Source organism: Danio rerio, chromosome 9 (genome assembly GCF_052040795.2).
Source record: "Danio rerio strain M-AB ecotype USA chromosome 9, GRCz13ab, whole genome shotgun sequence".
NCBI lineage: Eukaryota > Metazoa > Chordata > Actinopteri > Cypriniformes > Danionidae > Danio > Danio rerio.
The window spans coordinates 42,980,656-42,997,397 of record NC_141029.1 but is presented as its reverse complement, the minus strand read 5'-3'; the positions used below and the strand labels follow the sequence as shown (position 1 = coordinate 42,997,397).

At 35.9% G+C, this 16,742-nt stretch overlaps 1 protein-coding gene across 6 annotated transcripts in view; it reads left to right on the top strand.

The window, feature by feature from the left end:
* wdr75 (WD repeat domain 75) overlaps positions 1-15,867 on the top strand; it is a 33,734-nt gene extending 17,867 nt beyond the window's left edge. For 2 of the 6 annotated variants that reach the window (XR_015498778.1, XR_015498777.1), the window contains exons 13-21: positions 2,573-2,718; positions 2,832-3,012; positions 7,834-8,245; positions 8,389-10,200; positions 10,629-10,798; positions 13,166-13,225; positions 13,321-13,464; positions 15,164-15,255; positions 15,471-15,867. Coding sequence is in view for 2 of the 6 variants with exons in the window: in XM_087266193.1 (XP_087122319.1) it covers positions 2,573-2,718; positions 2,832-3,012; positions 7,834-7,928; positions 10,105-10,200; positions 10,629-10,798; positions 13,166-13,225; positions 13,321-13,464; positions 15,164-15,255; positions 15,471-15,690 (1,204 nt within the window). In the remaining 4 variants the exon portion in view is untranslated. 6 annotated transcript variants of the gene reach the window in all.
* Positions 15,868-16,742: the final 875 nt, after the last annotated feature.

The following is a 16,742-nucleotide window of genomic DNA, read 5'->3' as shown; positions in this document are numbered from 1 at the left end:
GCCCTGGCCCGGTTGGAAGAGGTGTGCCTGAGCGCGGATCACTTGGGCTTTGGCGCGGTACACTTGTGTGTGAGTGCAAAACGCGCCAAAGCCCGAAACTGAAAGCGAGACGTGACTTTTAAGGGGCTGTTTCATATGGATTTATTAATCATTCTTACTGTTCAGTGAACGCAAACTGCCGTAGTTTATTAAAGACGCAAACTCCTCACAGCATGACAGCTGCGCGCCTTCAGCAGACCTCCTCATTCCTGCAGCACGAGAGCTTTATGATTGTTTTTGAGCGCCAAAAGTGGCGGATCTGTTCGGCAAAATATCTGACTGCGTGTCCCCGCATCCCTAAGGACTGTTTGGCGAGATATCTGACTGCATGTCAATGCATGACAAACGACTGAAAGGATATAACTAGAGAAATCTCCACTGTGCTACTGGGTGAGAGTGTATGGCAAGCCGTTTTAGCATTTAAACCTTGTTCTGACTATCCATAAATATATTTAGAGATATCTCTAATTATATTTTGACTAGTCATAATTATAATTCGACTAGTCAGAATGACAATTAGACATATCTGCAATTACAATTGTACTAGTACGAAATCAGATTGGAGATATCTGCAAATATATTATGACTAGTCATATTCCTCCATTGACTTACATTGAAAAATATTTGCAGATATCACTAACTGAGTTTTGACTCGTCAAAAATCTAATTCAAGATATCTACAACTGTAATTCGACTATTAGTAAATTTATTAGAGATATCTTCAAATATAGTTGTAAATATCTCTAAATATGACGAATTAAAGACATCTCCAAATGTATTATGACTAGTAAAAACTCAGTTAGAGATATCTCTAATTACAACTGTGACTAGTCAAAACTCATTTAGAGATATCTGCAAATATTTTTCAATGGAGGAATATGACTAGTCATAATATATTTGCAGATATCTCCAATCTGATTTCGTACTAGTACAATTGCAATTGCAGATATCTCTAATTATTATTCTGACTAGTCGAATTATAATTAGAGATATCTCTAAATATATTTATGGAGTCAGAATAAAGATTTAAATGCTAAACAGGCTTGCCATAAAGAGCGCTTGTGAAGAGCGCAGCAGCAATGACGTAAGCGTGCCGAGGCCCGATATGGTGTGAGCGCGGGCCGTCGGGGGAGACGGGAGGGGGGACAAGCGTGCTTTGGCCCGGTTCGAGGCAACTGTACCTAGTGTGAGTACGGCCTATGAGAGAGTAGTATGGGTATCTGCAGACCAGCAGAAGGTTGGGGGTGAAGTTAAAAGTGCTCATTTTCAGTTTATTTGGACCAAAGATATGTAGGAAATTCTAGTGTGAATTTGGAAGGAGCACTCATGTCTGTTTGACTTATCATCTGAGCAATATCACAACCGGGTTGAAAAAGAAACGCGTTGAGGAGAAATTGCTAATTCCCTTCAAAACCCAGGTGAACAAAATATGTATTTATACCACACTAAAGGCTTCTGTCTCATTATGTAGTTAATAACAAAAGATATACTACATGACCTTGTATTGTTTCCATGTCACTTCTCACGTGGGTTTGGTTGTGAGACTTAGTTTGGACAAAGTTGTCAGCGATTCTTCCTATTTTAAAGTCATGCAGTGTGAAACCCCCTATCACTGATCCATCTTGCAGTGTAAACACAACATAGACAGAACGCTAGCCTGGATTGTCATGCAGTGTGAAAACTTCCATGACACGTCTACTTTGAAAATCATGCAGTCTGAACTCGGCATAACTGAAGATGATCTCCTGCCTCCAAAAGCAAGATGGCATGACTGCGCACATTGCATTTCGTCTACGTGTTCTAAGACAAAGTAAATTATTATATATTTAAAAAGACCTTCTCCAAAGGTAACAACTTCCCTTTTTCTTTTGATATTTGGCGCCAGTTCATCAGGAAGTGGGGATTTGTTTTTTGTTGTTATGTTTTTTCTCTCTTGGACTCGTTGGATGGAAACAGTGATTTATTTGCAAATGTTTTATGCAATATTCAAGTTGTGCACAGAAGATTAATTTGCATCTTTGGATGGAAACATGACTATTGATTGTTACACCAATGCCATTACTAGCAGAGCTTCTGCATTGGTTTAAATGGAATTTCCTAAACCCTTAAGCACTTGGGAACTACACAACTATTGTTGTGATTGTTATACTAGATTAATGCGTTATAAATGTAAATTAATATTGAATAAATTTTTTTGCAGCCTTTACTTAACTCTTTTTTTTTTGTCTCATTATCCTATAGAAGTTCTAATTTAATTTGATGTTTAGGAAACATCTCCCATTATCAACAAAGCCGAAAACAATTGTACTGCTAAAAGATATGTTAAACTATGATAATCAATTTTTATTTTTTTTTTTTTTTTTATAGAGAAAGTTCGATGAACAGCATATGATTAAAAAAAAAAATCTTCTGTACCCTTAAAATCCTCTTCATCTTTTGGTTAAGTTTAATTTGTTCTTTCCAAATAAAAGTATGACGCTTTAAGCAGTATTTTACAAATTTTTCACAATTTTTATGCGCTCTGTGCTGTTAGCTTTGTCCTGAATACCACCGTCACTGAGGCCCACAGCGAGCGGATTACATCCATGTGCTTCAGCTCTTCAGAGGAGACCACCATGCTGGTGACCACAGCCCTGGACGGCCAGTTCAAAGCCTGGTGTCAGACTGCAGACGCTCAACGTGAGTCAAATCCTCCAGAACCTTCCAAAGGTGTTAATGTTGGATGAAGAAAAGCTCAAGTCTTGAGTTCAGACACACCCGTCTCACCGCACCCCTTTTCATTTGTGTTTCAGAGGCCCAGAACTACTGGTCATGTGATTTCGTTGGCAGTTATCATAACCTGAAGCCAAAGAACTGCTGTTTCTCAGCTGATGGCTCCATCCTGGCTGTGAGTTTTCAAGAAGTCCTAACATTATGGAGCCCGGAGACCTGGGAGCTGCTCACCACACTCTGCCAACCACCTGGAGAAATAAGGTGATTCGCTGACTGCAGATCAGCTTGACCAGACTCTTTCTGCTGTGTTTGTTTTAATAGGGGTACATTGTGCTTTAAAATTAGAGTATCATAGCTTATATTGATTAATACAATTGTGCAGGCTGAGGTTTAATCTAATTAAATGCTATGTATGCAACACAAGCTTCAGTAAAAACTATTACAAATTGCCTGCATGGAAACGAAAACAAACTATACACTGAAGATTTGGCAACCCAAAATACTATGAATGGTTGGAATTTATTTTATTAAATGAAGAAAATTTCTGTATTTTTGTGACCCACAATATTAGCATAACATGTAACAAGACAAAATAATAATGGCAAATACCCCACGGACACATTTTTGTGTGCAAGTGTTTTGTTTTGGTTTATTTACTAATTTAACATCATTTATTATTCGATAGTTCTTTGAACTATTTGCAAATAATAAAAAGTTTAAATTGTCAAAAAACGTGTCAATACTAGAAACGTTTTACTCAGAAGTTGCTTGTACATTTCACAAGTACTTACAAATAAACAGCAACACTTTATGAATATAAAATATGAATATTATGAATTAAAAATGTAAAAGCATATTCAAAAACTTCAAAATAGTCTGAAGAGATTTACCTGGTTTTGTAATCCAATAGTCTGTGTTATTTACAGTTCAAATATATTTAAAGCTGCCTTTAACGTGTTTTTGCAATGAATTTGTTAATATGCGGGAGAATATCACAAAATCATCTTTCTTACTCTAGAACTCTGGAACAGAGCTGCCCAAAATAGAGCCTTTGGGCCAAAGTTGGTCCATTGTAACCTTTGATTTGGCCCACCATCCTTTCTGAGAATGATGGAGAGGGTTGGAGCGAATGCCTTTAACAGAGATCGTCATTTCTAATTGGACGTAACCTTTTTGTTGTGTTCTTGTTTTGTTGCTTTCAAAAAAGCTTCATAAAAGCAGACTGAAAATAAATGTAAATGAATGTAAGTTTAAAATGTAAACACTGTCACCCGACAAATAGAGGACTATGCAGGAGACATGAGCAAGCAAGTCAAGGCAAAAAACAGTGTAACTCTTAATATCAATGAGATTGTAATAGTTCATTTAAAACAATCTTTTCTAGTTATTTTAAATATTATATAAAAATTCGGCCCACTAGCCTCAAAGTTTGGTTTTTGGCCCTTCATAAGAAAAGTTTGGGCACCCCTGCTCTAGAATGATTCATCCATTCACTATTTTTTAATGGATCACAGTAAAACCAAATATTTTATGACTTTGGAGACTTCGGTGCACAAGTGTAGGAGTTAGACAGACAAAGACAGCAAAGATTAGAATAAGTGATAAATATTACAATTTTACCTTTAAATTTTACACACCTTCCTTTAGTTGTAATGTCAGCATAAACTCCTTGTGTCAGTTGCTGAAATATTGACTATTTGAAAAGGCACTCATTTTTCCACTGCTCCAATAGAAATGATGGGAGTTTGTAAATAATAAAGGTAGCTGCAACACTTTATTCCTTTGCAATTTTTTATTATTATTATTATTTGGGTCTTTTATTTGTAACTTTACCTGAGAGCTGTGAGGTAGTGTTGTGAAAAGTTGTGATTACCTTTTTTTATTTTTATTTTAAAATTTTCAGTTTTGTATAGCGTTACTCCCTTAATTAGCATTCGTTCAGCACAGGCTCTCGTTCCTTGAGCAGGCTCTCAGCACAGCTTGAATGGTAGTAACTCAGTGACTAAGATTTAGATGTTGGCCAGACAGAATAAGAATTGAGTCCTTTTGAAGAGTTGAGCGCAGGCCAAACTCTGCGGGGTCAACAGGGACGCGCTGTTACTTGGTCAGTGTTTTTGAAAAAAGGAAGTTCATTAGGTGCAGCTAGGGTACTACATCATGATGGAAACTGCATGACATAGCTTGTCAACAACTCTTCTCAGTTCTTACTTGCTTCCCTTTATCACACACAAGCAGTACATTTTATTGGATAAACGGTTGCAAATTGCAATACTGGATTATCCAGCATTGTTGAACCAAAACCAACTGTGCATTTTTTCACTCTTTAAATATGTATACTTTTAATATTAAACAGGATTGTTTACAACGAACTTTACTTACCCTCCACTTGTTCCAAACCTGTTTGAGTTTGTAAGATATTGTATAAATTATATAGAAGACATTTTGGAGGATGTTGGAAACTAGTAACTATTGACTTTTATTGTACTTTTTGTTTTTAAACTATGTATTTAAACACCTATAATTTTACAAAATGTATAATTTTTAAAATATCTTACAAACTCACATATCTTTCTTTGTTTAATTTGAAAAAAAAAATTAAAGATTTATAATTGTTTGAAAGCACTTGAGGGTGAGTAAATGAGTTTTCTTTAACTATTATTTAACTGCACTTTTAATACCAGCTGTAAGAGTTTCAATTGATTGGAAAATGCTTTAATTAAAGGTAAATAAACTTGTGCTGCGTTCACACCAGACGCGGATCAAGCATCAAGCCTGAGTGATTTACATGTTAAATCAATGCAAAGACATAAATAAACATCCTGCGGTGCAAATGAAGCCCACCTCGTTAACCAATCATGAGCTTGCTCTTGTAGGGGAGTAATTATGACGTAGTGCCTGTTGTATAGTTTTTGGAGGAGTTGATGAACTCGCAGAGCTGGGTGCACCTCTGAAAGGATCTAGTGAACTCAGATACTGCGCCAAATGAATATACGCTGTTTTTCAGCATTTTAAAAGCACATAAAAAGCACAGCTACTCTCTCAATAAAATACATGTTAGCCATTTAGCAATGAAGCTAAAGTGACCGGGCAAGCAAAAGCCCTGCCCATGATGCAAATCTGCATATGTTGAGGAGTGAATTTGATGCACGTATGAAGCAAGTAGACACAAAAGTATTCACACATCTATTTATGTGTGATTTATTCACGCATGCTGCGACTGGTGTGAACACACCAATAGTTTTCCCATTTCCCATTAGTTTTTCTATTTTTCCATGCAGTTGCAGTGAAAGCACAGTAAAAGTGTTTGTTTTTTTTGTTTGTTTGTTTCATTGTTTGTTTGTTTGACTAAAAACCTCTGTAGATAAATGATGAATTTGTGTGATGAACTGATTGTAATGTAACATTAATTTAGTAAAAGAAAGGGTATGTTTACTACACATGGACAGTGTTTGTGTTTATAAATAGTGTCATGGCCTGGCATGCATAATACACTGTTTTGAAACGCTGCTGTCTGCAGCAAAACTTTGCAATGCAATGCAGAGAAAATTTAGTGTTTTGCCGGTTTGTTTTCACAACAACATTGTTTTTACAACTGAAAACACATTAAACCGTCTTAAAACGGTCACAAACTGAACATTTTTTTTAATGCTGTTGTTGTCGTTTCCGTCTAAACACCCGAAAACGAGAGTCTTTGAAAACAAGGACGTCATATGTATATAGTACATGGTTTAGCGAGTGTCTTTTTCGTGCAAACGAACACACAACAATGGCAGAGTATGTAGTAGTGTTGTTGTTCCTCAAGTGTTTCCTAAAACATCTCAAGCAAATTGTAGATTTACTTCACATTGCAACCATTAGCAGAGACTCATCTTACACACACAAAAAATTCTACTGTGCATCGTGGTACTGTTTACTAGCAAGTCAAGTACTGGTAATACATTTATGCTGTACAGTATTTTTGGCCATTTTCACATGGATCAGTTTGAAAAGGTTGTGGTCTAAACCTTAAACATATCTTAAATGCAAGGGAAGAAAATGTTTCTTATAATGGCTACATCATTGTATATATATAGATATAGTTGGTGATTATTTGTGAATCCATGACCAGCACAATGTTTCTATTTGTCAGATGACTTTAAGAGCTTGATGATGGAACTTTCACTGTTATAATAATAGTAATAAGGAATTTCAACTAGTGCTTAATGTGCTATACAGTATTTTCAATCCTCTCACATTGATTTGTTGAGCCAAGTTGTGATGTGAATCTCAAAACATAAATTCAGAGAGAAAGTTTGTTAGCATTATATTGAAAGATCTGTTTATATTTTCCGAAACAACAAACCACAGAGTTATGGGACCAGAAAAATATCAGTCTGTAGACATATTTTAGGTTTTAAATGACGAAAATAAACATGCGTTATGGATGTGACTGAAAAGTTTGCGAGTCTACAGTAAACAACATACTTTGTAGAATTTCTGTGAATGAAACTGCACAACCCAAAAAAGCAATGCTAATCTAAAGGATAATCGTCATCTTACTATAGAAGAAAAACAGTAGATTTTTTTTATATTATATTTTACATTTAAAGCTTCATGGATGTAACATCTCTCCGTTATGGATGTGACAGATGTAAAATTGCCATTTGTGTGACTTTGGTAAATTAAACATAATTATTTAAAACATAGACACAGACATGTTTGAGTATTTTTACAGTACAGTAAAATACAAGCCTACACAAAACAGCTTAAGGTTTCAGTATTTTGGTGAAAACCTTATTTTTTTCATGGGAAGGTTGACATTTGCTTGGAATTTCTCAGCAGATTTGCATCAAGTGTAATGTCCTATCACAAAAAAGTGGATGGCTTTGGTAAACTTGGGTACATTTCTGAAAAACTTGAGATATTTACCTTTGATGATCTGATTCGTGACTGTTCATGTCACAGTTCTTGATTAACTGTAAGCCGACTGATTATCACGCACAGAGACTAATCTGATGAAATATGTAAGTGACATGGGTTTTGCTGATCACGGTGGTCTTTGGTTTGGTGAAAGCGACTAATGCTGCTGCTTTGATCCACCAGGGACCTTTGTTTCGGCCGGTTAAGCTGCTCCAAATACTTGCTTAGCACCACCACCAAGAACCTGCTCTGCTGCTGGAATCTCCTCACTTGTGCATGTAAGTGCTCATTCATATTGGTTCATATTCATATTTGCAATTTTTACAGTTTGCAATGGTGCATCTGTTTAAAAGAGGATAGCGGAGGATAGCTCACTGCAAAAAGATTTACTCATCAAACCTGTTTTTCCTTGAACATGAGCATGGATTAGTTTACTCCAAATATTTGCTTTAAAAAGACAGAAACACCGCAGTGATGCACAAATGTTCTCTGCCATCTTTTTTTTTTTTTTTTTTCATTTTTGTTAAAATGGAAAAAATAGACACTTTTTTTTTACTTGGTTTATTATGCTTTAAAATGCAGTGAATGATTTTAAGCTCTCAAAATGTGTGAATCTGAATCTTTCTTTTATGAGCCCTTGGTTTATTCAGATATGTGACAAAATGACAGTATGCAGGTTTTAATGCACTGACAGAGATTTTTTTCTTGAGATAATAACCTGTGACGCACAATAAAGAGATATAGTATTTTTTTGTGAACTTCACCTTTAACCTGATCATTGACATTAGACTATAAATGCACACCAAAGCAGTGGATAGCTAATTTTATTTGAATAACTTGACTGCAGAAAACCTGCAAGGAAACATCAATATCTTTCTTTTCCCACATTTACAAATTGCAATTGCAAAGTTTTAATTTTCTTCTAAGTCAAAAACCTACATTGAAAATGTTTTGTCTTCCATCATGCCTACACTCCTCTAACATGCTCTGAAGTAGAGGTCTGCAAATTTCCAAATAAAACATGGTAGCGGACGGTAACTCTGGTGTAATTTGAACGGGAGAGGGCGTATAACAATATAGCATTCTCAAGTCCCAACGTTATTTCAGAATGGCATATCTGTGATTTCCTCTTTCTTATTGAAAGCACATGCTTTTTTCCTGCACAGTCTGTGCGTGCATCAGAGCGGGCTTCACCAACGTTGTAGAGCAAACTGAAGATGCGCTGACCTTCTGCTTGCATTAAGAAAACGGTCAGTTTACTGTTAGCAAAGACCTTTGAAGAAATGATGCCATCCATAATCCTGGACTAAGTTGTATCTTGAGCTGATGCTGTGGTGGTCATAGAAGAGTGAAGAGCATGAGACTCTGAAAGAGCCCTGTGACAGACTCCGCTTGATCCTGTGGGCCAGCCTGAACTCACCTGCGGCTCTCCACAGTGGACGTCCAGCGTTCTCCAGCCTCTGCTGCCTAGACTGCCTAGATCTTTGCACAAGAATTGTCCAGAGGAGAAATGGTCGTGCCTAACTGAGCCTGGTTTCTCTCCAGGTTTTTTTCCTCCACTTCGTCAATTGGTGAAGTTTGTTCCTCACTAATGGCTTGCTTGGTTTGGGACATCGGTGGATTTGCTCTTCAGTGTTTGGACTTTCAGCAGGGAAATTTAAACCACACTGAACTGAACTTCAACTCTAAAAACTGGACTGACCCAGTTTCAATTTACTAGAAAGTCTATGTTAAGCTGCTTTGACACAATCTACGTTGTAAAAGTGCTATAGAAATAAACATGAATTTAATTTATTTAAAACCCACATCAGGCAAGTCTGATGTATGGGAGTCTTTTTGATGTTTCATAGATGCAAATGGAAAAATTCACCCTTTGCACGATGTGATAATACCTCACAGTTTTACCCTTTAAAAATCACAAGACTGGAACCTCAGGTTTAAGGCCGCTTTGTAATGAGACTCATGAAACTAAACGGACATTTACCCTACTATCCTTGCACAATCCAAAGTTTTATCTGTTATCTCTTTCTTTTGGTAGTACCCAGTTTTATCGTGAGAGTTTGGAAACCGGATGTAAATTTAGCAAGAACGGTCAGGTCTAGTAGAAAATTATTCTAGGCTGGCAGCAGTTGAATAAAGACTGAATATACAGCTGGAGCGGTCGGGTGTGGAATAAAACCTCTCAGGAGCAGGACTAAAAAATCCTGCACAGACCTCTACTCTAAAGTTGAAATCACTTTTATGAGCCTATTAAGTTTTCTTAGCAGACTGATTATGATTAATCTAAGCATTTAATGGCTAATGCCAATATATTATGGATCACTGGAAATAATATGACAGTGAGTTAATGATGCTAGGACTATTATTTAAGGTGAAGCACTATTTTCTGTGGGTAACCAAGTAAGTTTATGTCTGGTTTTATTCACTGTTTGGTTTCATCTCGGTGGTTCACAGTGGAATGGAGCACATCTGTGGATGTTTCCAGGCTGCAGTCGGACCCTTTGTCAGAAAATGTGGCCGCTTTTTCATTCGAGTCTAAACACACACACCGTAAGTGTTTAAAGGTCATCACCTACATCTCTTTAGTGTTTGGTTAGAAGTAATGTGTGTTTTTTTTTTTTTATTGGTGCTCTTTTGGAAATCTCTTTTTGTCACTTTATAATTCAGTAAAAATAAAATATAAAATCAATAATGTGTTGTACAATTAGCTAAAATTTAAATGAACAATGTTGTGTCATAACCTTCAAAATATAGATGATGAAACTGCAAACCTTTAATAAAATGTATTGTAATAATTTAGGATACAAAAATACAGACACAATTTGATAAAGTGTGACAAATGAAACGCATTAAAGTGCATTATGGATGTTTTCTTTGCATTAGACTGAAAATGGCAGAAATCTGAAAATTGACAAGAGCATAAACGCCTTTAATTGATCACAAGCTGCTGTTTAATGTCTTCTCTGGTGTGTGTTCAGTGTTTGTGTTCAAGCCCAGCGAGCCACGGCCTTTGTTCAGCCAGAGATACGTGTGTCTAGAAAGGGTGGATCGAGCCGTGTTTGTTCCTCGAGAAGAGCCGTTCAACAGTTGTGATGAAAGCTGTCAGTGGCTCAACAGATCTCAGCTCTACTTCCTCACACACAACATGGTACTTCAGTCATACCTAGAGTCAAAACATGTCCTTTTTTTTTATTATTAAGCTGATACTTGGATAACAATAAGTGCATGGCGTAAAATATATAGTATAATCTGCTGGTTTTAAACATACAGTATAATAATGGAATACAGATATTTAAGCAGCTATAACATTACAATTATCCCAACAAACAAAAAATATGCTAATTAATAATAGAAGAATATAAATAAAAAATAGGGGGGTTTCATTTACAAAGAAGGTAAGAAGGGGTCTCGACATTAAAAAACACAGGGTTGCACATTTTATAAAGTGTGTGTGTGTGTGTGTGTGTGTGTGTGTATGCATGTATATGTATATAAATTATGAGTTCAGATGCAAAACCCTCTAAATCCATTAGACCTTTTTTCTTGTAAATGGGCATTTTCTATCAGGCTCCTATAATTAGGCTCAGAAGTTTCATTTTATAGATAATGAAAGTTATTAGTTGGGATATACAAATAGCTCTTTTTTTTCAAAAAATGTCCCTTTAGACAATTCTTTGGTTTTTAACAAGGTACATTTTCTTTTGTGTCAAATCCAGCTAAATCCACGTCTGCTTTTATTGCATAACCTCTAAATCCATCTATTGGGACAATCTGTGCAATCAGTTGAAAAATCACAAGATGCAAGTATAAATTATTTTACTAAACATAAAACACATTACAAAGACCATCTAAAACTTAAAATATATAAATCTGTCAAGTGTGTGGCGGTTCATTTCGCTGTGGTAACCTATGATAAACCAGAGACTAAAGGAAAATAAATGAATCAAAACAATAACATTAAAATAAACATTAATTAAATCCTAACTATCTGTTGTTGTTGTTTTTTTTTTTATTATTATTTATTTTATTTATTTTATTGTAAGTAGAGCGATGTAAACATTGCAAATATTTTACACTAAGCTTGTTAGATTCAAATTATGTAAACACATTGTGAAACATTGATATCTGTGCGTTGTCCTTTAATATAAAAAGCTTGTTTGGCGTTTATGTAGTATGAAGTAATACAAAAAAGTATAGTTTCATACATTATATTTGTCTTTAAAAAAAAATAGCTTATATTAGAACATAAAACACATGGTAGGCCTACTGAGCAAACAGGGGATGCCTCTCAGACACTATTTGAAGCTGTCATTCGTTCTCACCATAATCACTGTCTTGGTCTCCTTTTCATCTCGTTTATCCTCATGGCATCCATGTGGGATAAAAGAACAGCCTCTTAACTCTGTCTTTTATGAAATGCAGTTCATTCAAAGTAGTATCGCTGCGCAAAAAACTTTATGAATGCAAGCTACACTTCTGACTGTACATTATGTTTTCTTTTTCTTAAAATGCACAGAGTTTTGAGGTAAGAGACGTTTTCATTTGCCATTCACTGACAGTTGGAGAGGCTCATCCAGTTCATCAAGCTCTGTTATTTAGAATCTTAATCGGAAGCTAAATAAAACACTCTCCTCATAAAGCCGGCGTATCAGCACGCTGCTGCATTGAAAACGTGATTTGATTCGCACCTTCTATGGTTCTTGAGATGTAGCGGCTTTTGCTGTCAAAGGCAGGTGGTGTAAACAAACTGTTACTTCTGAATGCGCTGATGCTGCGATTTAGATGATTTCAAGCAAAACTATTTGTTGAACATGTACTACGTGCCTAAAGCATTCACTCAATGTCATAAGCTCATTTTTGGCAGAAGTGGCGTTTAATACAGAAAATATATAATTTGCTAGGAAATGCTTTGCTATGAGTGCGAACCCCCCTCCTCCCCTTATTTATATTTATTTATATTTGTTATTTTTATTATTACTTATTTTTTCAATATATGTACATGTATATGTATATTATATATGTGAAATATTTTGTTTGGACCGCACATTACAGATTGTAAAAGACTAAATCATGTGGACTTGAAGGAAACTATGTTGGTGTTTATGCTTATAATACAGTACCTTTTACGGGCGGGTTGGAGTGGGGGGCTAATGGGAGAGTAACCTGTACTATAAAAACGACTGTATAAGAAGAATGTAATAGTTGTATGTGATGCCTCTGGTTATCTGTTTGTTCCGTTATGTTAAAACGAATAAAAAACAAAAGTAAAAAAAAAAAAAGAAGTGGCCTTAAGCGGCTTTTGCGTCTGAACTCTTCATATAAATAAATATATATATGGCTTATTTTATATAATGTGGAACCCTGTGTTTTCTTTTGTCAAGTAAAATATACAAATTTGTATTGTAATTGCATATAATTATTATAATTATTTCTCTATGAAATATTACTCATAATTAATACTGTTAATACTAAATACTCACATTCTGGCTAAAATGGTCTGTGTTCAATTTATTAGGATTTGTTGACCTTCAGCTCAGCAACAGAAGAGGACAGAATGTTGTCTTCTAGTAAGCGGGTATGGACTTTTGTTGTTGTTTTTAACCTTACACCTCCATTCTGCTCATTAATTGTGAATGGCTCTAAGAGTAACTGTGTCTCTCCTTGGTGCAGCTTGTGATTGATGAGAGTGTTGCTGTAACACCGTTTTACCTGCTGTTGGGCAGACACCGGAAACAGCAGCACAAACTCAACACAGAGACTCAAGAACCAGCAGACAAACCTCAACACACACAGGGATCGGTCACCATCAAACAGGCAAGTCCATTTTATTGCCATTATAAGGGGGATTATTCTGCAAAACATCTATATAAATTGATTAAAGGAGACAGTAAAGGCTTTCTGAGTGTTACAAAAGTGTTTAAAAAAAAGATTTTCTATGTAACTCTCTATTCATCACAAAACATGACAAAAAAGTATTACAATTGCTTTAAAATTAGGCCAAACTTGTTTCTTGAGCATCAGATCAGCATTTTAAAACGACTTCTAAAGGACTGCATAACTGACTGGAGCGATGATGCTAAAAAAATTCAGCTTTGACATCATAGGAAAACATACAATGGGCTACAGCGCTAGAAGAACACAGCGGGTGCCACACCAGTCAGCTAAAAACCGAAAAACTGAGGCTACCATTCGCACAGGCTCGCCCAAATTGTACTAGAAGATTGGAGAAACATTGCCTGGTCTGATGAGTCTCAGTTTCTGCTGCGACATTCGGATGGTAGGGTCAGAATTTGACATCAGCAACATGAAAGCATGGATCCATCCTGCCTTGTATTAAGAATTCAGGCTGGTGGTGGTTGTGTAATGGTGTGGGGGATATTTTCTTTGCACACTTTGGGCCCAGTAGTACCAATTGAGCATCGTGTCAACGCCACAGCCTACCTGAGTATTGTTGCTGACCCTGTTCATCCCTTTATGACCACAGTGTACCCATCTTCTGATGGCTACTTCCAGCAGGATGAGCGCACTGGTGCCTTTGTCCTGTGGCTGCCGTCGCATCATCCAAGTGGATGCTACATACTGGTGGTGGTGTGGACAGACTCCTCTCATGATTGTGAAGCGCTTTGGGTGTACGGCCATACACAATAAATGCGCTCAATAAATACACATTACATTACATTACATAAAACTGTTGCTCACATGCTCTGCATTTGTGACGTCATATATGCAGGAACTGCCTACACGTGACACCAACATAGCTATAAAATAAAAGTGTAAAAAGCATCCTGGTTTTGGGTGCTAAGATTGTGGATAAGATTTCAGAGGAGGGCTGCACAATATATCGTTTCAGCATCGATATCAAAATGTGCACATCCGCAATATCACAGGAAGAGTAATGATGCTGGGTTTATATGTTGGGATTGTAGTTGAGCAGGAGCCACAGATCAGAACACACACTGTATTTAGAGTCAACGAAGTGTTAAACCATAATGGAGTGAGTTTTTCAGTTGCATGTGTTTTTGAGACCTCTGACTGTAAACAGAGACTTTAAAGTATTCAGGCACATGAAACTGTACTGTTTGTAACTAATAAAGATGTATTTATTTAATTATTTAAACCATGAAGACTATACAGTGTTTGGTTGTATAAACAACTAGATCTTGTTGTACAGTCAGTGTTGTTACAGTGTTTGTAGTTGATTTTTCTGTACCTGAAAAATGTGATGTAAAATATTTTACTTCTATCTTTCCAATCTTATTTCAGATCAATCCCATAATCTTCCAGAATAATCCCAAATAAGTCTAAATTAATGAATTACTTTTTCCAAAAAGAGCTATTCAAGCTGTCTGGTGATGTTGTATTCATATTGCATTCTTTATCGCAAAAAAACAAAATATCACAATGTCTAATTTTTATAATATCGTGCAGCCATAATTCAAAGAAAGTAAGGTGATTGGAATTGAAATTAAGATAAATATTATAATATCTTTGCCTCTTCTTTATTTTCCTGCAGTTGCTACACACACCGGCTCATGTCCTGCCTGCTGCTTCAGTGCTGTGCTCCATGTTTGTCAGGTCCCTCCTGATCTCCAACACTGGAGTGCGGTGGGTTTGCATTTGTTTGTTCTCACAGCAGATAATTATTTTTAGATTTACATGTATTTTATTTAGATATGAGCAGATATGATTTTCTTTGAAAGTTAACCTCAATCAACATTCACACTTCTCTGTTTCCCTTCCGTTTTTTTGGAGACTCTCTGTAACGCAAGCGTACTAAAGTCTTGATATTTTTCTTTTTGCTTTTGTTGGCTCATAAACAGGGAGGAAATGGACTCCTCAGAGCAGGAAATGGACAGCGAGAAAGAGGAAGAGGAATCTGAGGAGGAAATGGAGGCATGTGACGGTCAGCAGGAGCTCAGAGCGCAGGGTTCTGTGGATGAGCAAAAGCCCAAACTCTCTAAAGCTCAGGAAAGGGAACTCAAGAGTCTCAGAAAGACTGACTTCAGCTGGATGACCAGCCTTATTGACTCCAAACCATGATCATGCAGTTTCGGTCACGTTTTTTTAAAATTCTACCCAACTAGCTTCTGTATGGTAGCTTGAGGCTTGATGAGCGATTTTTGTAACTAGGACAAGAATGCATTTTGTACGTCCGAATGTTAATGTTTATCCCAGTTGCATGAACATTAATTTATAAAGAACTTTTTGAACAATGCATTGCAGAGTTTTGTTGTTTTCAGTACATTTGTGCAGTGTTGTAGCTAAATTCTGTATATGTATGTGAGTAAAATGAGATGTCCCATTTTGCATTTACAATTTTAAAAAGAGCAGTATTTGTTCCCAGTCAAAGTATATGAAAGAGAATTGATCAAATTATTAAGCAATTTAAAAAGAATAAAATGAATAACTTATAAAAATGTTTTGGTTTGATGGATACTGGCAAAGTAATGTCAACTTACATTTTAACAATTAGACAAAAATAAATAAATAACCAACAGTCATAAAAATAATAATCCAACAAAAAGTAAACATGCATTCCCACAACCAACCTCCCACAAGTGCTACCCAATGGTAAAAGTAGGTACTAAATGCAAGTAAACTTATTAATTACTTGTTTTAGAAAGGTGATAAAAGAGGACTGAATTTTTTTTTAATTTTCTAAAAAATCATGTATTTTAAGCTCTAGCTGATTTTTTTCCAGCTGCTGTAATGTACATGATAACTCTGTCAGCTTTAATTAGAGTTGGAACTTCTTCCAAAACAAAAGGATACATTTTTTGGCAGAGATCAACCCAAAAGAAGCAAACACTACAGTTAAATATTGTTTTTATAGTATTTTAATATGCATGGAGAGTTGTTTTGTTTCCACTTTTGTTCTATAAATCATTGTCAAACTGTGATTTAGTCATAGTTATCATTTTTGTGTTCAGGAAAAATACACAACAAATACTCTTTAATTTTATTTTTTTTTTAAATCGCTGAAACAAAAAATAAATCTAAAAGATGTCATAGAATGAATATCTGGATATACTCTGGTATAGCTGAGTAGGGTGTCTTACATAATACTGACATACCATGAGCCTCGAACAGCA